The 22,909-nt window shown below is 47.0% G+C and overlaps 2 protein-coding genes across 2 annotated transcripts; both read right to left on the reverse strand.

Moving 5' to 3' along the window:
- Window positions 1-8,668: 8,668 nt before the first annotated feature.
- On the reverse strand, window positions 8,669-10,410 carry J3458_018245 (uncharacterized protein). The gene is made up of 3 exons (XM_007816380.2): window positions 9,545-10,410; window positions 9,106-9,493; window positions 8,669-9,053 (listed from the first exon to the last, which is right to left on the reverse strand). The coding sequence occupies exons 1-3, from the start codon at window positions 10,360-10,362 to the stop codon at window positions 8,853-8,855; spliced, it is 1,407 nt and encodes a 468-aa protein (XP_007814571.2). The 5' UTR covers window positions 10,363-10,410; the 3' UTR covers window positions 8,669-8,852.
- An 11,603-nt stretch (window positions 10,411-22,013) lies between these two features.
- Window positions 22,014-22,595, reverse strand: J3458_018246 (uncharacterized protein; the record flags this gene model as incomplete). Its single annotated transcript, XM_066121170.1, has 1 exon — window positions 22,014-22,595. The coding sequence occupies one exon, from the start codon at window positions 22,593-22,595 to the stop codon at window positions 22,014-22,016; it is 582 nt and encodes a 193-aa protein (XP_065973816.1).
- Window positions 22,596-22,909: the final 314 nt, after the last annotated feature.

The raw sequence follows: 22,909 nt of genomic DNA on the forward strand, positions 1-22,909 counted from the left end.
AAACCTAATTTATTTACGAATAATAACTTTATTATAAGTCTTTTAACGCTAAATTAATATTAAAATAACCCTAAAAATAATCAGAGTGTTACGAACCAAGGGTACCTAAAGTAGTTGGCCGGCGTTATAGGCCGCTAGTATATAGATAAGAATGGGGCCTAACGGGATCGTAGGTTACGTGAGGGAATTAAATAGGATTAGTTTAATTTAACTTAATAGATTAAAGGGGATTAACCTAATCTAGTATAGGGGATTAAATAAGATTTATTTAATTTAGGACTATAATAAAGAGATAAATAAGTACTTAAGAAGAAGGTATTCCTATAATTAAATAATTTAAATCTTTATTAATTAATTTAAGTAATAGTTTTACTATTAAGAGTTATACTCTTAATAGCCTTATTATAATATTACTTAAAAAGCTACTTTATAGCATTTAACTTAACTTACTTTCTAAGAAATAAATCTACTATACCTTAAAACTTAAGCTACTATTACATTTTAATTAATTCTATTTAATAAGTTACCTTAAAACTTTAAGTAATAATAACTTTTAAGATATTTACTTTAAGCGAAAAGACTATTAACCCTAAGAAGATAATAAAGTACCTTTATAATAAGATTATTAAGCTTAAAAAGTAGAATTAATAGCTTCTTAATTAATAGAATAATCTCTACGAAAAACTTAAGGTATAAGAAGAGAAACTTATAATAGTTTAAAATCTTACACTTATATTCTTTATTAATAATAATAATATATTAAAATTCCTTAAGCTTAAATTATATAATAGCTATAAGGGTAATATAAGAAACTTTCTTATATAAGCTTAAGCTTATCTATAAATTAACGAAAAAATCTATATAATACTTAAGTTATAAATTCTTTATATTAGTAACCTTTTAGCTAGGAAAGTAATAGAATAATAGAAGTTAACCCTTTATATATATCTTAAATATAATATTAAAGCTAAAGTAAAAGTTATTTATATCTTCTTTAATTATAAAACCTTTAAAGAATAACTTCTTATTATATTTAAAAACCCTAATAAGTATAAAGAAGCTATATAATAGCTTACTTAACTTAAGTAAATTAGATTTATAGCTTATTATGCTAGGGAATTTAAACGTATTATAGTAGAACTTAACTAGAATATTAAACTTAAAATAAAAGTCTTTTATTAAGAACTTAAAGAAGAAGTAAAGAATAATATTTATTAAGAAGATTATCTTAAGTTATTTAATAACTTTATTAAAATAATTATTAAGGTAAATAATTATTTATATAAGTAATATTATAAAAAAAGTTATAGAAAATTTAAATTATATATTAGGTTTAATAAATCTAATAATAATAAGCTATATTAAATATTAATAGTATACGAGTATTATACTAGACTTATAGAACTTAATGCTATAAATAAGAAAAAGGGGAGAACTTATTATAATTATAGTAAGACTAGACACTTTATAAATAAATATAAAGCTTTAAAGAAGCTATAAAAGCTAATTCTTAAAGGTAAAAAGCTTTATATTATAAACTAAGAAGACTTACTTGCATGAAATCTTAGTATAAAAAGTAATAAAGAAAGCTTTACATTAATAAATAATATTAATTTAAATAAAGATTAAAAATTTAAAACCTAACTAATACCTAATAACTTTTAAAAATACTAGATACCCTTACTAAAAAGTAAACCTTTACTAGAACGAATCTAAGAAGAAGAGAATTCTTTAATTAAGAAAGATAAATCTAAAATTAAATATAAACTTCTTAATTAAACCTTTTATTTATTATAATAATAATTATTATACGTACCTTAATAATAAGTAAGATAATAAATAGTTTTTATAAGAATAAAAGGGAAGAAGAATAACCCTTATAATATAACTGAAATTATAATAGATTAATTTAAAGATATTAAACGGAAAATTATATTATACTAAGAATAACGTATATACTACCTAAGTTATAACCTTATAATATAAGGAGAAAAAGAACTATATAACTATAAGTAACTTACCTAACTTAAGTTTAATTAATATAAATAGTAGATTAAGCGATTACTAAATAAGCTCTAATAATGCGTTAGAAGATAACCGCTAATAATAGTACCTCAAATAACGCGCTAGAGAATAATATAAGAATAGGATTAATAAATTAGGAAATAATAGCTATTATTACAATTAAAACTAATTCCTTAATAAAGATCTAATAGGTCTTTATATATTATAAATATTAGTAGTATAATATATCTTAAAATACTACGCCACCCCTTGCACGTTAGAGCTGTGGGTGCAAGGGGTACGATCATCCGAAGGCTGGGAGTCCTTGGGCCAAGCAACTATTAAGCCATTACATTTAGCTAGCTATCTAGTTATGCAGAGCCGTGGTCTGACCTATATGGATTCCGTGTAAGGACCTGTCGTCTTCTATGCCGCTCATCCCTCATCTTCATCTTCATACCCTCTGGTGGAGACTCGTAAAACAGGTGACCACGATCAAAGGGCGCATCCAGCATCAAGCCCTGGAGCGTTTTTACGCGAGAGACAGCTACGTAGCTTAAACCAGTCTGAAAGTCCCGACAGGAGAGATCTGTCACGATGACATCTTCAGTGATGCTCTGCGACTTGTGAACCGTAATGGCGTAGCATACGATCAGGGGAAACTGCGTGCGAGTGCAGAGAGTGCTTCCGATGAGGAAGTCCCTGTCTACTGGGAGAATCGGGACAATCTTTCTGCCATCAGCGGTGGTCAGGAACACAGGTCCACTGTACTTGTCAAACTCCATCATGATAACACAGGGAGGGTCTTGGACTGGGTCAGCCCCCGGTGCCCAGCCGATATCGTAAACGGTACCGCGAGCGCCGTTGCAGAGACCAACTGGCTGCCAAAGGTTAGATGTCAGCATCAGACGGGCGCCAATGCATATAGGGATCTGCTTCGCAAGGTTGCCCGCCTTGTCATCAGGCGCCGCAGCCGCGCCAAGGCCGACATTCTTAGCCTTGACCTGAATGACTGGCCGGCCGAGGCGGTCGAGGTGGTAGTGGTTATATTCGTTCACCCTATCTTTCGTGGCGTATACTCGCAAGGCGTTGGCGAACCTGGCGACCTCCAGATCATCTAGCTTCGCCTGTACTCGACCGGAAAGGAGTTTCCAGGACTCGACTGACAGTTGGAGGAGCCGCAATTCCTCGAGAGCTGTGCGAAACGCCTTCTGATCGTCGCCCCGTTGCCGTTGGACAACCTTCAAGAAGACTGATTTATCGAAGCGTCTATATGCGTTCCTGCCTTTGATCTCCACTCCCTGCACCTCTTTATCGTAATAGAGCGGCTTCTGTAGCACGGGTGGAAGCTGGAAGAAGTCGCCAACCAGAAGGATGTTAAGACTACCAAAGAACTCCTCATTCCTACTCGGGAACGCCTCGCGCAGGCGGTCATCGATCCAAGAAAGCTGTCGCAGTCCCAGCATGCTCTTCTCATCGATGATCAGGTAGTTGATGTCCTTCAGCTTCTTCTGGAGCTGGGCCATGTCAGTGGGCGAGAGGGGCTTGAAGTCCTTGTTGATTGGAAGGTGTAACAGGGAGTGCAAAGTAGTGCCCGATATCTGATTTCCCGCGACGCCAGTGGGCGCGGCACGCCAAACAGGTGTCCCTCTCCCGGCAGCAGCGGCTTGGAGGTGCGCGGAGAGCAAATTAATGAGGTATGACTTCCCGGTACCACCTCCACCATCCACATGGAGCAGCAACTGAGAGGGTTCCTGATTCAGGAAGTGGTCCATCACGGTATCGTATACTAAGCGCTGATCCCGGTTTAGGGAATCTCGAGCTTCCAAGGGCTGATGATCCACATCAAGGTCAAGGCGGTTTGCCGCCTTGCGTTGCTTCCAGTAGTCGCCCTTGAGAATACCGTCATCAGTATACCGTCCAACGTGAGGGGTCCAATCATAATTGATGTCGATGTCTCGGCGGCCGAGCATGTCGATATCCTCTTCCTCCAGCGGGCGGTCGGGAAGCATGCGGGCGAGTTCATGCCAGTCTTCATCCACAATGGGCTCTTCATGGACCTCAAGCTCAAATTCGTCGTCCTCAGCCCTCAATTCATTTGTATCTGGCTCCCCATAATGATCGTCCGCATGGGTGTCACGGTGCTGCTCTCTGCAAAACCTGTACGCAGCCGCGAAGGAATCGAACCGCTGCCCGCCCACGGTGAGCAACTCCTCTGGAGAGCGATGCGGATGAGCCATCATCAATTTAACACGGCAGAAGTCACCAAACTGGGGAGATGCCTCCACGGACCTGTATCGAGGAAAGTAAGACAGGACTCTCTTCTTCGCGTTGGCAGCGAGTCTCCTCCACGTCTTGAGATTATACGATTGCAGGTACTCGAGGTAAGTTGCATCCTCGTGCTGGTCATTTCTCTCGAGATACCTCCTGTAGCTGCCGACGGTCTCGTTGACATCTTCATCCACGCGATACGAACGTGCATGTTGCTCCAAAGGACGGCAGTCGACAGAGACCACCATCCGCGTGCCTTCCTGCAGAGGAATGTTAAGGAGAAGATGGGAAATCTCCTGCGCCGAGTAATCTCTCTCGGCAATCAGCTTATTCATCAGGCGAGAGGAGAAGGATAATAGCGGCTGAAGGTGTGCCGTGTGCGGCAAAACCTGGTCTGCAAGCTTACAGTAAGGCTCAGTCTTCTTCTCAGATTTGCTGCAATACTTGGCAGCGTACGTAATAACCGCCTGTAGGCTGGTGCAAGGAGATATGTCGATATTGGCTAGCCAGCCTAGTATAATGGCGGGATTGAAGTGATTCATGAGGTTGTCATTCCGCGCCGCCTCGAAGACATAGTACGACTTGCCTTCCTTCCTGATCACTGCGGCCAGCTCCCGCAAGGCACGAGGAAAGTCAAAACGACACTCCCGCTCTGGATTGGCCGCATTGGCCGCCTCGATATCTGCAGCAGCGCCTTCCATATCCCTCGCCAGATCAACGGTTCTCTTCCTTACGCGTAAGCAGTATGTGGTATTGCATCTGTGGCGCTGGCAGCGGTTGACGATTTGTGAGAGACGCAGGAATGTCAGTTCTGTACTCAGTGGATCTACGCTCAGGGGGTTACCCTCACCCTGGGGCATAGTCCTAGTCGGCTCAGGATTAATGGCAGTGATGTGGAATCCCCACGTGCGTGCAAAAACATCACGAGCGGCTTCATCCACCATGTCGACTCTTGGGCAATTCTCCATCCAGTACAGGCCATGGTTGTGCGGACTGCCACGCCCTTGCCATTCATACCGATCCCAGTAATCCGTAATGTTGAACTTCTTGCTTAACACGATATCTCGAAAGAAACAGTATCGGCGGTAGAAATGGAAAGCAGCAATGTGAGGATTCTGACGCAAAAGTTGGCGCGAGAGACCCATCCTCTCGGACTCGGACGCAGCCAGCCATTCATCATATCGGGGCATGTGCTGGTAGAGACTCCGCCAGTGTAAATCTGCCGGGCTGAATGTGATGAATGCACCAGGACATCCAAGGTTGTAGGCATAGGCCTCGAGGTCCTGCCTCTTCCTGTTCCAGAAGGGGCGCGTGCCGCGAATAGGTACCGCATGTCTTGTGATTGAGTTGATTAGCACCTGCGCCTCAGGGTCCTCGCTGTGCTCCAGTGCCTGAACAAGCTGCTCCCGTGTGAGCGGTTCATGACTACCATCGTGTTGCTTCACGAAGAATTTGGACCGTGCACGGGCCTGTGACCGCATCAGAGTATTGAAGGCGACGAAGCGGAAGGTCGGGTGGCGTGCAAAACGCCCGTCATGCCAGCGCATCGCGTGCTCGATGTAGTCCTTGTAGTCGATTGACCGTAGCCGAGGCTCAACAAAGTCGGCTCTCCCGTCAGGAAAGAGGCAGGGAAAAGCTAAGGAGAGTAGGGCATGAGAGCGATTGAACTCATTAATGGGTGTGCGCCGTATATTCGGAAGCTGCAGCTCGTGCTGCACCTGCTCCTGGAAGCTTGTGGAAAGCCTTGGTTCAGCTTCTGGTTCTCCGGCAAGAATAGACCGCAGAGCATCGAGCTCCGTGTCCTTGGCCAAAAGGTCCGGCACCGCAGCCTCGTCCTCCAGGTCCGGTTCTGCCTCCTCATCTTCCTCGGGTCCAACTTCGGCAGCCTCCACCTGGCTCTGGGGGATGTCGTCCAGGACATTGCCATCTTGAGGCAATTGACTCAGCCGCTCTTCGTCGATGACGATGCATCGATAGCCAGGATGATGGCGCCGGAGGTAGTTAAGCCATATGGCAACTGGCTGGCGGCGTACACGGAACTGGCGGGTGAATTGCCGGCTAAGGTTTGCATGGGACGACGTATTGGAAGGACGGAGTAATACAGTGTTCAACTCCCGCGGCAAAAGCGGGAGTTGGTTGTACACCAAGCCAACCTCGCGGAGAAAGTGAACAACATGTCCCCGATATTTGTACTGCTGGCCCCGCACAAGCATAATATTCACGTGGACGTGAACACGGCCTATTAAAGACTCTTCAGTAGGTGTAAGCTGAGGCAATTGAGTCGGTACGGAGCCAAAATCCAACTGGTTGTCCACAGAGAAGAAGTACGGCTCTTCAGGGCCGCGTTTATCATCCTTTCGACAGCAACGCGCACAAATGCCATCAGAATCGATCTTCATCTGGAACCAACGCTCTTGACATCGACCACAAAATTGCATTTGGTCATTGTCCAGCTTTGTCCAGAACTCACGGAGGATTGCTTTATCACGACAGGTCAAGGCGCAAGCGTCCAGGTCCCCATTCCACACCGGATCTTGTGCGTGAAATACGGCCGATTCTTCAGGTGGAATCATCACTGGACTCCGGTACCGTCGTGGCGGCCCCGACGATCGAGTTTGCCTTTGAGATTTTTTTGGCCGCCCTCCTGTACCAGGGGCAGGACCACGGCGAGCACGGCGACGAGGCCCTGACTTTCTGGAAGGCTGCCGCGAGCAATAGCGAAGAGGGCTTTCGTCCAAGGCATTGCTATTATCGTTCCCGTCTTCGTCCCCTAGATCGGAATCAGACTCTACCCCTAGGTGTTCGAGGTACTTCCGTGGTCGAGCAGGTGAAAGCAGCAAGTTGAAATAGTCCTCGACGTCAACATCAGATTCAGAGAACTGTCCCCTGTCATCCGCTTCCTTGGTCATTCCATCCCCATCTGGGAGCTCATTTGCCTGTAGTCGATCTTGACTCCCAGCTACGTTCCGTGGTTAGCTTGAACAAACTGCCGGGACCACAGCACAAGGATACCTTCTCCAGGACCATCAGAACCTTCAAAGACGCCGAGTTGAGAGATTGTGGGAGTTAGTGACACAGCCTCCCCTGCACGGCGTCGTGAACGATGGTCGCGCCGAATAGTGGCCTGCTTGGCCCTGGCGCCGGCCTTGGAGGCATCATCTTGCGAGTCCTTCCCGCCCTTGTGGAACCTAACAGCCAGGTAAGAGTAGTCCACACCAGTCGTGCTGCTTCGGACAGTAGATGGATCAGAATGTGAGGCGACAGGATCGGTCGAGGGCGGCACAGGCGGTGAGGGAGCTAGAGCCCGGAAGAGCCGCGAGCTCGCTTGGGTTGGTGGGATCGGCGTCCCCAGCACTATCTGCGGCTGGCTGCCTGGCTCTCCGAACAAACTCCTAGCTGTATGTTGTTGCCGTAGCTTCTCTGGCGATGTAGGTTGGGTTCCAGATCTCTGGTTAGGAGGCGATAGGCCAGCGTCTCTGTCGGTTCTTTTCGGGGCAGATCTCTCAGCTGAGGTAGGACGGACAGCCAGCTTTCTCAATGTAAGGACGGCACCTTTGGACCTGGCACGCTTGATCAGGTTAGGGAGGCATATATAGTATATCAATGGTGTCAGTTACCTCGGAATTGCGGTGGTCCCGGCATTCCAGACAGGTTGTAGTTGGATTGGCAGATTTCCTCCTGCTAACGAAATTACTTGGTGATTTTGTTCGGTCGCAAGACGGGCAATGGACTGCCAATTCAGATCTAGGACTAATATTACCCCTAGAATCATAATCCATACCCAACCATGCGGTACATCTGTTTCAATAATGGAAGAAAGGCTGCTGGCCAAGCAAACGAACAGATCGCTGGGCAAATTTAGCGATTGTAAACGATTGTAAACGATTGTAAACGATTGTAAACAGAGAAGTAAACAAAGAAGCACCGACAGACGGTGGCTGTCCTTTACCCACTTTTCTAGAGCCACCAACCAATCCAGCCTTCTTTCGCGATTTCCCATACAAAATTTGGACCAATAGAAACTTATTTGTCAAGCCTGCACCAAACCCTCATTATTCGGAAAACTTATGGATTAATGTAGAGTCAGCCTTCGGCTGAATTATACACTCGACTCTTGCTAACACCGACGCGGTGGAACTTGGCCTTAGTGTAAGATCTAAATGCATTAAAAGAGTGATTTACAGCGAACGGCAAAAGGACCGGATAGCAAAAGGGTAAAAACACGCATTATGTTACCAAAACATGAAAAAGCAAGGATACTAAGATCCTTACTGGTCATCTTATACAAGGATTCAAAGCCGGATTTGTCGAAAACATGGGTGACAATAGAAACCTGTACCTGTAGTAGTAGATAAACGAATGGATGCATGTTTACAATGTCTTTGTTAATGTGTGCAGTTATGGGGGGAAGACCTTTACGCAATCACGCGTCCCTGTTGAATTTGAGACGCGCCGTGGAAACCGATTGGTCTCCTGACATATCCACATAAATTGAACCCGACCCTTACCATCAAACGAACTAAATCCCTTGTAAAACATCTGTAATTATCTGCTATATGTTTGCTTTAATACTAGCTTCAAATTAGTCGGTTCTCATTAAGTCCTACCCCCGTTACCAAGTCCCTTGCACTAGGTTGGCCTATACCCGGCAGGTATTTTTTGTACCATGGCCAGAGCGTCTCTATAGCCCAGGTGCGTAGTATTCGCAGACCGGCAATAACCTGGAATACACCAATAATCGAGTGCGTGTTTCCAAATTGAATGCCCGGGAAAACATTCTATATGATAGTCAGCAAAATCTACGTGTCAGAGAAAGAATATCTTACATACCGTTCTGTTCAGGTGCCTTGTAGTGATAACAAGAGACCAGGTATGCCCCTCTACCACAACGCCCGGAATGAAGTCAAGCTCCTTGACAGCTTTTTCTCCGGCTTTTGATATAAGGAATTCCCATTGCGCAGCGTTCCATATACCTAGCTGTTGCTCTCCCTTCGCAACACCACCACCGTAACGCTTAGTCTCGATACTGAAGGCAATAGGGAGTAACTGGCCGGTAGTCCAATTCAATAATGGCATCCTGTTAGAGTCAAACCACTGGAGAGGTTCATGGTCTCCTACATCATCATCCTGAGACTCGTGCAGTATGCGGATAATGTAGTCAACCCGGCTGGTCGGCTCGCTGAAGCGATGATAACTGAGGTTCATGTTTGTTGTTAAACTAGAAAGGTTAGGGACAATTTCCCGTAGTTCCATCAAGTGCCATGCTTACCAAGGCAGAAAGTCAATTATACCATGGTCTGGTCCGTCTTGCATGTCATGAACAAACAAGTCTAATAAGCGGGAATGCACGAGGTTGTTCCATGCTCCCTCATCTTGCAGCTGGCTTGCGCAAGTATTTGAATGTTGAGCGATGCGCTGGGCATACCGAACCAAGTCCTTATCACAAGGCCTATCTGCCGCGGTGTCTTGCTCGAAAAACATGTCATCATATAATCTTCCCACGCCAACATCTCTGAGGCTCTGATAGAGAGATTTGGGCATGATGGAGCGTCCTCTGTTGACTGCATCAAACTGGTCAATGAGCTCCTGAACTACCGGAACGTGATGGCCGAATTGATTCGCCCGCATAAGCTTATGGCCGAGAGGTCCTTCCAGAGGCCACATTTTTATTGGAGATTGAGATCCTCTGGAGCGCTTGCTACTCCGAGAATACGTGCTGCTGGTGTGAGATGAAGCACTGGTTCCTGTGCTCTTCCCTCTTAACTTTTCTTTTCTAGGGTCACCTCGTGGTGTCTGGTCGTTGTCATTTTCATCGTCAGTATCTCGGTTCGCGTCATCGGCAGCTTGTCGCTTTTTCGGTGTCGAAACTGCCCCTTGCATAGAATCCATTTCCACCTGCTTTAAAGATGCTGGTAGAGATAAGAGTAGTCGGCGCTTTAATGCGCATAAAGGGTCTGAGTCTGACAGTTTTCTCCGTTTTGACGAAGCGTGACTTTTAACTTGGAATGAGGTCTCAGTATTTTGAAAATTAATAGGTATATCTTGAAGCCAGTGCGTGACTTGGCTGATTGTTGTGTCGAATCTCATGGGATGTAAGTTTGGGGTGTCGTCGCTGTAATGACAATAAGCCTATCCTAATGATGTAGATGATGAGAGAATGAGATTGCAGTTAGTATTTTTGGAGCCTGGTTGTTGGGGTGAAAGGCTGACAAATCTGGGTCTAACTTAGCTTAGCTAGCGTGGACCCACACTAGAGCTCAAAATAGTTAGCCTATCCTAGCTGCGAGGCGGATACAGGTCTACTGTACTCCGTAACAGGGCTCGCTGTAATGTGCCGAATTACACAGAATCTGGTCCGTGCACGCATTAAGGTCTATTATCCTTATTAACGCGATATTTTAATCGTTTGATTAAGGTCCAAAACACGCCCATCACAATTATTGGTAATCTGTAAAGTCTGGGTCAAATCGAAGGATAGCCAACGCCGGTCCTAACGTTTCCTAACTTTATGTGTGTGTGTGTATTTTTGTTATACCGGCACGCAGGTCCCGCCAACCTTGAACCGACTAGTGGCGTCAAATAATGCGCTAAGCTATCTAGAAGGTATTTACATGGTGATAATAGCCCTCAATAAAGGAAATAAGATAAGCCGGGGGACTAGATTAGAGGGGTCGTGTGCTTAGCGCCTTGGCTTGTTCTCCGCATTTGAGCGCCGTTTTAATTCCACACGGAATTATACTACGTATACGGCACTTCTCGATTCTACTCGGCACATTGGGTTCGGCACCTGGTAAGTGTCAATATTGAGCCAGCAACAGCCTCCGCCGATCGGCTGACATGTGTGTATGTCACGTATGTATTAATACAATCAAATATAAAAAATGAGACACTTGGGGGAAAATAAGGCCATAATGAAACACATCCTATGGAATACACGAAATCATTACCAAGCCTGCTGAATGGCCCCTTATCCTAAGAACGCGTGATGTGGGCATCCGTAATCTTGACTATGCCCCTGCCCCTGCTCGTCCATAGTTGGTCTTGGCTACTCCCGCCGTCCGATGTCTGTTAGCGTGATTTGCATTGGCGATAGTGTGTGTGGCCTCGCCCAGATCTCTGTAGCCATGAGCGGCGCGAATCCACGTCGGAATACATGTTGTTAATTGGAAGTGAGCCAGGTTGAGTTCTTCTATGCTTGGACGCAAACGAGTTGTTTGCTGTGGCATCGTTGCGGCTCAAGAGCGGACGAAGCGACGATGCGGCCGCTGCAATGACACCAAAGCTGGCTTCCATTCTGTCGTGGACGTTAGCGTCTCTATGAAAAATAGTCATGTACGCGAAGCGTCGCTTAGGCTGCAAGACTCACGTAGCCCACAGAGATAAAGGAACAATTCCCCTATTGTCGGAAAAATAAATCAAGTTAGCTACAAGCTCAATATAAATTGAAAACACTCGGCATGAAAATAACTATACGTACACGTCGGGGCGCGTGTGGTGGTCAGGCCAGGGACCATTGCAGTGCGCACAGCAGCGAAAGCGCCGCCTCTGTGACTGTAAGTTAGATACATACAGTGGGTGTATACCGAATTATCAACGTATTCACTCTTATGCCAGGGCATGACATACGCAAATGCAAGCGCCATGAGGCTGCAAATGCCTAACTTTACCGGCCAAGCAATCTTAACTTTCCAGAGGAAGACAACTGGCAGTGTCAAGAGGATAATATCGGTGGCGGCAGCAACAACTACGTAAGTTAGCGCCTCTTAATCTTGTTGATATGGCCTGGAGTACGCGCACTTCCTTGGGCGAGGGCGAGTGCATCGATAGCCGCATCGGACCAGCAGCTGCCCGGGAGGGCCTTGTTCCAGTTGAATTATACCGGTGTGCACTAAGGGAAGATGGCCATGGCATCGATCATGCTCGTAATAGTGTTAAAGGCGATAAAGGTCCAGAAGAAAATCTGCCACTTCCCGGTCTTCAAACTGTCCGAGAAAGGTCCCGCTAGTGTGAGATTAAGATGGCCAGCATAGTGCGATCACGGCAACAAGCGGGCAGCCACTTACAAGAGTCGCTTTAGGAACAGACTGATTGATATCTTGACAAAAATAGTCGACACGATCAGCATAAACTCACAGATGCGCAAGAGCATGATGTCGTGGCTGGCGCGGGTGGGATCCAGGTGGACAAAGTGTTGCCCAAGGCCATAATTCGTGGCTTAGCATATATGCACGGGAGACTTCTGGCGGCCCCGGTGCTGGTGTAGATAGCGCGCTCATGGTTTTCATGGGTCGTCGGGCAAGCTGCCTTGTGACATCGATTTTCGTCGCGGTGGTCTTGGCAGTTGGGGAATTCACGACGGGGTGATCCGTCATATATGTTGTAGCTAGAAAAGGGTATGCTACCCTTACAAGATAGTTGGCCGTGTCGTCCTTGAAAAATTCCCTGTCTACACGGTCAGTGGATCCCGGTTAGCCTTGTCTTCGATTACATCACTAGATTCCGCTGTTTACTCGGAGTAACGCTCATGATTTGGGAGCTTATCATTGCTTAAATGCTGTGTATTTGCGTCATCAAACTTCTGCGGCTCCCAGTCTGGATTTGTCCCAGTGCTGGAAAGGACACTTGGCACATAGTCTTGTAGGATTCACCGGGTCTTTGGTCGAAGCCTGCTCTTTTTGGCAAGTATCACTTTATTGTGCTAAAAACGTATCGGGAACAGTTATGGTATCGCTTGAACTTGTTGTATTGCGTTTTAGAAGTAATAGCCTGTAATGTTCGCCTAGGATAAGAAGTGTTATAACCGTTGTAGTACAGTAACTAGTTCCCAAACAGCTCAAGCAGGATTGGCGCTACTCATCGAGTCCCCCTTGGCACGTTGCTCATATTATTCGTCGCCCTGCCGATCTCAACCATGTTTTTGAGAATGATTTTGCCAAGAAAAAGACGTGAAAGAGCTCGAAGAGGTCGAAGCCAAGCTCTTCCAGAACCCAAAAGTGGCTTCAGTAGCTCAGCGTACACAGAATACTTAAAAAGCCAGGGAAGATATATGAAAAAGTCTTGAATGCGGCAGCCGTGTATAATTACATCAACGAGCATATGCATGGGAAAGGTTACCGACGCCATGTGGCGTAGCTTGCTGCTATTCGCCCAGCCGTCTCTCTTCTTCCCTCAGGTCATTAAGCTTAAGCATCAACCGAGCTATGTTCTGCTCCATCTCCTCTTTCCTCTAGTAGGCAGTCTCTATACTTCTGCGTTCTGCTTTACAAGTGTGCCAACATCTCGAGAATTCGGCCTACTGTACAAAGGGTCCGCTGGTAATTTACTAAATTACACTACTACAGGCCTTCTAGTCTATCCGCAGTTTTTGTGCTCCCGTCTAACCAACGCCGTTTGTCAACCTTTTTCATGCGAAATCCCCCACCCCGACACCACACGGTCCCGCGGGCCGCTACCAGGTCCGCCGCTCTATCCTTCCTTTTTCCTCCAAAAATTACGTCCCTTAACTTTACTCTTCACTGGAGCTCACTTCCAGTAAATAAAGGAGGGAAACTTCCCTTTTTTATGTGAAAGTTATAATAATGTTAAAAATGTTAAAAATAACCCGTCTTAATATTACCTCGGCTCCGTACATACAGGCCAATACAGATTACTATCCGCTATAGTGCATTTAAACGCTTAGGGCTCTCTCACTCGACTAGAATCATGTCCCTGCCGACGCTTCGACCGCCCAATATGCCGCAGCAATCACCCACACGCCTTCCAACACCTCCGCCTACAAGCTCTCCTCTTAAAGCACTGTGTGCTGGCCGTCCTGAATAATCGCCGCCTCCGCTCATCCTAATACGAGAGTATAATGATGTGCTGCTCGCGTAGGAAGCGGCTGAGAATTCTCGTTTATAAGCTAGGGCGAGCCGGATGTGGCGCGAGAGCTAAGAGTACTCACGTGCCGAGGATAATGAGACGACGCCTTGGCTGCAATATACGAGGTGGCCAGAGCGATCCCGCAACCGGCCGCTCGATATCATCACTTCGTCCTCGCGGCTGCCTGCTCGGGGCCGCTATGAGCAGAACGGGGACTATACTCTGTGGAGCTAGCGAGGAATTTCGCTCTAGAGCTCCGCAGCAGTGGAAGACCGGATCCGCGTCCTCATGCGCGCTGCTGATGATATGTTTGATGGAGCCGAGGCCACTCTCGCATGTACTTCCTATCAGTCTCGGTGCTGGCTAATAAGCTACAGGAATAGCGTATTCCGGAACCGCTCGCTACGCATTATACTATTAAGCACTAGGCGGTAGTATAAATTAAAGTGGAAGCGCTTTATTTATTACATATTTTAAGCTATTAAGCTAGGCCCGTGCCGGCTCTAGGAAGTGCATAATATGGTGTTACGTGGTAACGATATAAAGATAATGAACCATATTGTGAATCTTGTATCGTAAGTTGTGGAAAGAGAAGATGTCGACGACAAGGACTGGGATAGATGACGATGCTAAAAATAACGCTGAAAACGACGGTGATAGAGACAGCAACCTAGATAGTGATTACGACAGTGACTGCGAAAGAAATTGCGACGGCAGAGTACATAACCAAAGTTATATCCGGTTCATGGATGAAGACGGAGGAGGCGAGGTGCGTAATAATAGTGAAGACACATAAGATGACTATACGCCGTACCATAACGCGTCCCAGTATATTTTCCGTCTTCCTTATAGCACCCGCCTCGAGCTATTAGAGGCAGTCTTCTAACTCTCGATAATGTTCTGGACATACGAATGCCAAGATAAAGTAATAGACTCATCTATAATAGTACATTTCACAGCTATTAAGGGTATTTATCCTTCTTTATTAGCATACCGCGATGCATATAATTTCACACCAGACCTTACGGCTCATATTTGGGTAGGACGGCTGTTGCTTTTGAGTAAAGCCTCCCGCGATGTAGTTACGACACGCTGGTGTATTCCTGGCCTGCCCAACACACATATCTATCACAACCGGAGCGTCTAGAGGCGATCCAAAAGAGATACATGCTTAGGGGCTGCTACTCACCACTAAGCGAGCTAATCGAGCCTAAGGCCTTTAGGAGGAGCGTTATGCAACGAGAAGGGGCTCGTGAGACCCTGACCTGGTCTCTAGACGGCCGCTCTTTCACAATTTGTGACGGCAAGGCAGTGCGCCTATCGGAGATCTGTGTAACCTATTAAGCTACGATTATAAGAGTATAAGAGCTCGTCACCGAGATAATGTTAAGGTGGGATCTTAAAGTTGATCTCTCTGCAAGCCGCCACGACCTAACCTGTCGGTTACCAGGGTAGTGTTTTCTCGATAAACCGGAGAACCAGCTTTCAGGGACGTATAAAGTAATGTCACGCCGTGCAAGTTATCCTTATTCCGCGGTAAAGCCCTGGCTAAGGCAGGATATTAGTTGCCTGATCTCTGTCTAACCTACCTGTAAGCGGGTGCCGAGCTGTCCATAAAGGCCTTTACTGCGATTCATACTACGGCGGTTCTACCAGGCTAAGGCACGGAGATGACGACTATTCGCGTGCGAGACATAAAGTTAGCTATTAGAAACTTGTTTATTCGCGAGGGACGAGCTATTATTATTATTAGTTGTACTAAGGCCCGTTCCTCAAATAACCATATTTTCTATATTATTCGCTACCTACCGGACGATCTAGGTATATCTATTACGGTTTACCTCGCATACATCCGACTATTTCTCGACTTTCTAGTTAATTAGCTTGGGCCACCGCATTATCACAGCAACGAGATTCTCTTTCAGACCCAAAGCGCAAGGAAAGGTATCTACCCTATTAGATAATGCCTCTGTAGACTAAAGTCGCAGAGCTTAGTGTAGTAACTAGATGTTATAGCGTTAGCTATTATAATTAAACTTAACTAAAAGTTAAATTTATAAGTTTTTTAGTATTAATTAAAGAGCTATAAACTTCATTTATAGTACTATAACGAGAAATAATAATAATTTTTGGAAAAAGCTTAGTTAATAATAAGTCTCATAACGTGACATATCCACTATGCAGGTAACAGAGTCCCTTCGGGACTTAACGCGAACTCTTTAAACGCCGTGGATAATATAACTATATCGTCAGGCATTAGTTGCTATTACCAAGCGCTATATAAGCGAGCTAAGCAAGAAAAGAAACTTCTACTATACTAGCGATGCTAATACTTTAATCCGAATAATCGCCGCTGGCGTTGGCCATCGCCCGAGAATGCTTCTCACGGCCTACGCCACCGACTTGGCCTTATCAACCCGACTTTAGCCTGAACTTCTTCAAATGTGCAGCCAACTATCGACACTCTGGCAAAAGACTGCTCACTGGACGGAAACAGTATCAGAAGGCTCGGACAACTCGACAGTTTCTGTAGTGAAACAGTCTAAAGAGCTCACCGATCGGGACAATGGTTCAGTATCTGTGGAGATTCTTGGCCTTCCGACCGCCCACTAACGTTGGAAGAGGGGCTTACTACTTGTGGTTGAAACAGAACATTCCATAGGATTTCCATTGTAACGGTCCAAGCTGAGTGTATGAACAACTAGCTAGGCGACTACTACGAGTATCTAACGCTAAATAAGAGAAAAAAGAACAAGAAAAGCAGAGCTCGACACATGGTTCATCTGAGAGTTTTTGGACGCGCTTCCCACGAGTTCCGAAGGTGACCCTCTTAATAGTCGTACCAGACTCGTCAGCTGTCCCAACTATATTATGCTACTTCATCGATAAAGACATGTATTTGTGCACAAAATCGGCAATTATGTTTCTCCCGAATCACATGCAGGCCATGGTTTTGGCGTGAATCCAACCAGCTTACACGGCCCGCACTACTTTATCCGTAAAACACCTGCCGTCGACCTGATTTTGCGCATGGGACTAGCACCAGACACGCGACTGCCTTCCCCTCTTTGGGGAAGGTATACTTGTCTCAGGGTTGCAGGCTAGGAAAAGTTACATGGAGCCCAGGCCACTCGACCGAGTCTCATCTTCGGGGTTCTACTTACCAACAACACCATCACAGCGTCCTCGTGGTCACTGCCAACGACTTTATCGCAGTCGATTGGTCACTCTGGGGCCGCCAGGAGTGGGCAAAATGGCCCGGATTTGAACGCCATACTGGCGGCCAAGACACGAGGGCATGGTGGCAGCAACATGGGTATTGAGTTGAAGACCGCTCTACCTCACGGCCTGGCAATAAGCTAAAGTGGATCTGCGCAGATTGCTTCGCCCGAGGCTTTAAGAAGAAGTCGGATTTCTGCTTCGTCTGCTCCACAGGGGCCTCTATCAAGAAACACCTCGCACAATCCACGGCACTTTTGTATGTACCATGGTCCACGGTGTGACGGCAATGAACCGCGCTGACATGAACAGTCTCCCAAGGAAGCTAACTATTGCGGGGGAAACGTATTATTGTATAAATGGACTATTACACGCTTCCTTGATGCCGATTTCAGTAATCCGAATAATCAGTTTCTTATTAGTAACCTGCGCGGACAACTTAATATTAAGGGTCTTTGGGTTCTGCTTCTCGACTGGGTTACATATTACAACCTACCGTTTGAGATTGTAAATACTGAGCGGTTTTAGCGCATTCTCCTTTACGGCAACCCATCGCTCGACAAAACCCATATCCCCTCTATGATGACTCTTTTTCGTATGCTCGAATCTGAGTATAGAGGCGCCATTGGACCAGTGACCGAGGCATTGCGTAACGCTATCCCAAGTACATTTTTCCTTCGACGGCTGGACGCCGAAATCCCCCGTGTCATTCCTTGGAATCAACGCGCAGTTTGTTGATGGCGACTTCGCCCAGCACCGAATCCTTCTTGGGCTTCGACCCCTTGGCGGGTGACATACTGGCGCATGTCTTACTGATGAGGTAGCGGATACGCTTGCATTCTGGTAAATCGACGATCCCGAAAAGATCGGGTACTTTACTCTCGATAAAATAATCACACGTGCATTAAGGAGCTTGCATTCGAGTATGGCTTCTCTCTTAAAGAGCGACGAATCCAATGTGCTTGCCATGTTATTAACCTTTGCGTGCGGGCTACGCTCTATGGTTCTAAGCGGGACAATTTTGCTGCGATTGTCGTAGCTGATGGCGACGATGAGGACGATGAGGACGAACGGGCAGATTAAGCTATTGACAAGGTGCTGGATGGAGAGTTGAAAGATGACGAAGACGAGGCATGGCCTGGGGTTACTGCTAGTAACCCAACCGAAGACTTCACCTCTTCCCACCCGGCTCTAGAAGAGATTAACGGCACCACGTTTAGGGAGTATAGCCGCAGTCGCGCAGCGGGAGAAGAGCGGGAGCGACCCCTGATTTATGGCCCCTATTTTCAATGAATTGATTATCCTTCGCAACATCTGTTGACTCATGTGTTATGGGCTGGGCCAAGCCAAGCTTACGTACTAATGAAACCATGGGAAGATACGCTCCGTGTTTCCTGCTCCATGATGTACTTCAGGAAGCTTCTAAAAAGAGCCTGACAGAGCACTGCTAGCCAATACACATGTCACGAATCACGATAGTCTATTATTAGAGAACACGTCCGGTGGCTCTACGAAGGTTGCTTGGTGGCCGGGCATTACCCACAAGCATTCTGTGAGGCAGAAGTCGTCATGATCCCTAAGGCGGGAAGAAGGTGGCTGCCTCATCCTTATTCTTCGTCTGGAGAGCCGCGGCTGCTGTGTCACTAGCTTGGATCTGGGTCGGTCGGGGACAATCGGGGAGGAGCAGGGCCGGCCGCTCTAATTGAGTCTTAAAGCCGCCTCCTCTTACATGGTAGGACCGTTTGACGGCGCGTACGATCGCTGTACGCTGGGCCAGCGGATGGGCCAAGTCCAGGTATTTCAGGCGTGCTGCAAATTAAATGCGTTGGGCCTTAAGAAGCAAGGGCACGGGAGGGACACCGCTCTCCTGATGGTACATCGGAGCCGGCGTGGTCTTCCACCCGGGGAGGATGGCCCGAATAGCCAGGCGGAGGACGGGGTCGAGCTTATCGACCAGGTGCTAAATCCGAGGGCGAACTTTCCTCGTACCGTGCCAAGTCGTGCAGCTCTCAGTACTAATCTTCCATGCTATACAGCAGAATGGGCTCGACACATGCCTTGACCGCCCGCCTGACTGCGGCCGGGAGAGGGCCATGTTTTATAATGCAGAGGCCGTGCAGGAGGCCGGCCACCTTTTCCGTCTTAGCCGCCCACTTCTCGATGCGTGTTCGGAAGGTCAGCTTCTTGTCCAGTCAGATCCCTAACCAGCGGATGGCTCCTGCTGGAACCTTGGCAATACCGCCGTGTTACCCACGGGCTTGTGTCGTCCTTCTTATGGCTGAAGTGCATTACTTCTGTCTTTTCGGGGTCAATGGTAATGCCGTTAGCCGCACCCCAGGAAGTAAGTTCCCGCACATCAGCCGTCGTGAGCTTTGCCGTCTCCTTTAGAGTCTGGCCGGTCCTGAGGATGGCGGTGTCGTCGGCGCAACCAAAGCGACTTAGCTGGAAGCCTAGCTTGTCTATGGGCTCGGTGTAGAGAAGGAAGAGGGTCGGAGATGCTGGCGAGCCCTGTGGAGTCCGCATAGTAAGGGTGTATACTCGGTCGTGATATCTTGATACCGGACACGGGCTGCTTTGTCTGACATGAAGGATGTGGCCCACCGTTAACTTCACGAGCGGTAGGGGGCAGCCCTGCTGGCGGAGGCGGAGGATGAGCCTGTTTCTCATGACCGTGTCGAATGCGCCTTGAATGTCCATTGTAACAAGGGTGGCAGCCTTCCTTTGTGAAAAGGAAACTTTAATATCGTGTACCAGGGCAGCGGCCAGATCTACCGCCGACCTTCTAGGGAAACGCTCCGGCCTGCTGACGGTGTAGCACAGCATAGTGACAGCGGCCCAGGCGAGTCTGCGCGCCACAAGTCGGCCTCTCTTGCCGGGCTTTGTGATCATGACAACCTCGGCCTCCTTGAAGACTTTCGGGTGGTGTCCCAGCGTTAGACACCCTTCATAGAGCTCCCGCACCAGGTTCCCAGTTGCTGGCCACGCGGCCCGCAGGACTTGTAAGGTATGTAATTCTAGAGGTAGAAGATTGTATCCTTCAGCTTTGGATGGATCTGCACCATTATCAGCACTAGGCGGCACGCCGATGTTCCAGTCACGGATAGTGCCGCACTCGGTGACGGCGAATCGAACAAGCTGGCCAAGTAGCATCTCACGCCCTCGCACGCGAGATCAGCCGAGGGGCATAAACTAACAGCCTTGGTCGCGCGACCGAACAAATAGCACATATTATGCGTGAGATCTTCAACGATATCCGCGATGTTCTGAAACGGGGGTGGAATCGACTTCGCATTCCCATCGGGTCCCCTGGCCTCTATGAAGAAATTTGCAGCCACTGGAACACTGGGGTGCTTCGTAGGAATAACTCTTTGCCTGACTTCGTTGTCATTTCTCACCTCCACACTAAGGTCTGCAAGATCAGCACCATCAAAATGATCAGACTTTGGTCTCACGGCGTTACTAGTAGAGAGAGGTTCAGGTTCGGTGAAGAGAACATTCTGCTTGCTAGGAATGCGATAACTTCCACAGATGATGGGAATGACATCGGTCATGACATTAAATTCGAATACAACATCTTCGTTCTTCTGAAAAGCCTCAAACTGTTCCTCTGAGAGCTGTGACGGGAACAAGGACGCGCGCCTCTATTCCAATTCGATCCTTGCCTCGTCTGTGTTCGACGGTTTGGATTTGCCGTTATTCATATATACACCGTAGTCTCTAATGTGTTGATTAAACTGCTTCCCATACCTCGACGAACCGCTTCTAGGTGTAACACTCGTCGCTCTCGTTGGTTTCCGCCGACTTCCAGAACTAGACCGAGTGTTTTCCATTATTGCCGGGTTCCGTATCTTTTGTGAAAACATTTGTACATTAGTCAGTCGAAAAAGTAGAACCGGTTGAGCTGTCATACCTGTCGAAGGTGCTGCAGATCTGGGCCACCACGTCTTGAAAACCGAGAAACATCCTTGGGCAATGAACAGACATGGGGTAGAGTTGCGCAAACGCAACAGGGGAGTAAAGTGGGATTTTATCTAGTCACATTTTATCTACAACAAGCCAAGGAATAGCACAGATGCTGCTACTCATTTACCGCCAACACAAACATATAGACTGCATAAGACAGGAGTAAAAGATGAAATAAAACAGCCTTTCCTAGTTATTGTAGCTGCCATGCTGTATTTTCCAGCTGCACACAATTACCAAACAAACAATAAGGTAAAACAATTATTTGGTGACTACCCAAGTAAGTCGCTTGTCCTTTCGGCTTTTACTCCTACCAAGAGAGACAAAAGGCAAGAATTCATCTCATAATGATCTAATTCTACTCCCCGTCTGAATCCGTCTTGTACGACGAGTCATCCTTCTCTGCCTGCGCTATTGCTTTCTTTTCAATTTTCTGAAATTTTGCTTCGCGGTCATCATCGAGCTCCTTTGGGGCGTTCTCTACCGCCGCCTTGTCCTTACCCACGAGTTCGTTTCCTCAACAGCGCCTTGATTCTGCCTTAGCATGGCCACATTCTGCTCAGCCTGCTCGAGATACAAGCAAAGCGTGCTGGCTGGTATGCAGATTAGATCGGTGAGAAGGCCGTCGGTTCCAACTAAAGCTTTCGTTGCGAAATCTCGGAGTTGGAGATAGAGTCCCGCTTTGTCGTTCTGACTCAGATTGCCCTCATCGTCCAGTAATATCTGCTGATGTAAGTATGGTAGAGTAGAAATGTTTTTATGCCACATACCTGGTCCACGGTTGTCTGCACAGCGACCAACTCCGGCTCCCCAGCTTCGTTTTGTACCACATCAGGTCGCCAAACTGATAACGTAGCCTTCTTGCTATTTCTATACTCGATATCCAGGCCGATAACAACACGAACACTGCCCTTAGACCCAAGGATATAGTCCTCTGCTATATGCGCTAATTCTTTTCGCTTCTGTGTATACGAAACTTCTATCACTACACCAGGATACTGTGCTCTGAGATGCCGGAACTGTGCATCGGGATCATGTCTACCGTACCCTGTTTTAGTAAAGTCGAGAGTCGGTGAGCCACGCGCGTCTACCGCCCGTGCAAAGCCAGCCGATGCGCCATGTCCAGCACCAAGCTTTTGCAGTTGGTGCTGCAAATCCCCGACCACACTGGATATTACCCATTCATGCAGCTCTGTGGGCATTCGAAAGACGAGTCGCTTCGCAGAGGGTATATAGTCGTATCTATAAATGATATAATTAACATCAGCTAGTAGCATCGACACTTTTTACGATTCGGTACCGAAGTTTGTGATTCACATAATCCCAGAGTAACTCGTCGCTCTGGACTCGCTGCAGCAGTTCTGCGTACTGGCCCTCATTCAATGGATACCTGATCCAAGAATCGGTGAAACGGCTGTGCCCACTTTGCCGCGTCTTAATATCTTCGATGATGCCGGTAACAGCGCGTGATGGCTTCTCGCCAGTCGGCGGCGGAGTCGGAGGCGGACTGCTCCTAAAGCTCTGGGGGGGGCGTCACCTGCAACCGCGTGTGCATTCTCGTTACAGTCTGATGCTCATGGCTCACTAGTAG

The sequence above is a fragment of the Metarhizium acridum genome, assembly GCF_019434415.1.
Source record: "Metarhizium acridum strain ARSEF 324 chromosome Unknown scaffold_466, whole genome shotgun sequence".
Taxonomy (NCBI): Eukaryota; Fungi; Ascomycota; class Sordariomycetes; order Hypocreales; family Clavicipitaceae; genus Metarhizium; species Metarhizium acridum.

Bases quoted from the DNA above. Each gene is read 5' to 3' on its own strand.
- J3458_018245 (XM_007816380.2), bottom strand. From the start codon at position 10,362: ATGAGATTCGACACAACAATCAGCCAAGTCACGCACTGGCTTCAAGAT. The intron at 9,494-9,544 runs GTAAGCATGGCA...TAACCTTTCTAG, and splicing joins ATAATTGACTTTCTGCCTTG to TTTAACAACAAACATGAACC. The intron at 9,054-9,105 runs GTATGTAAGATA...ACTATCATATAG, and splicing joins CAAGGCACCTGAACAGAACG to AATGTTTTCCCGGGCATTCA.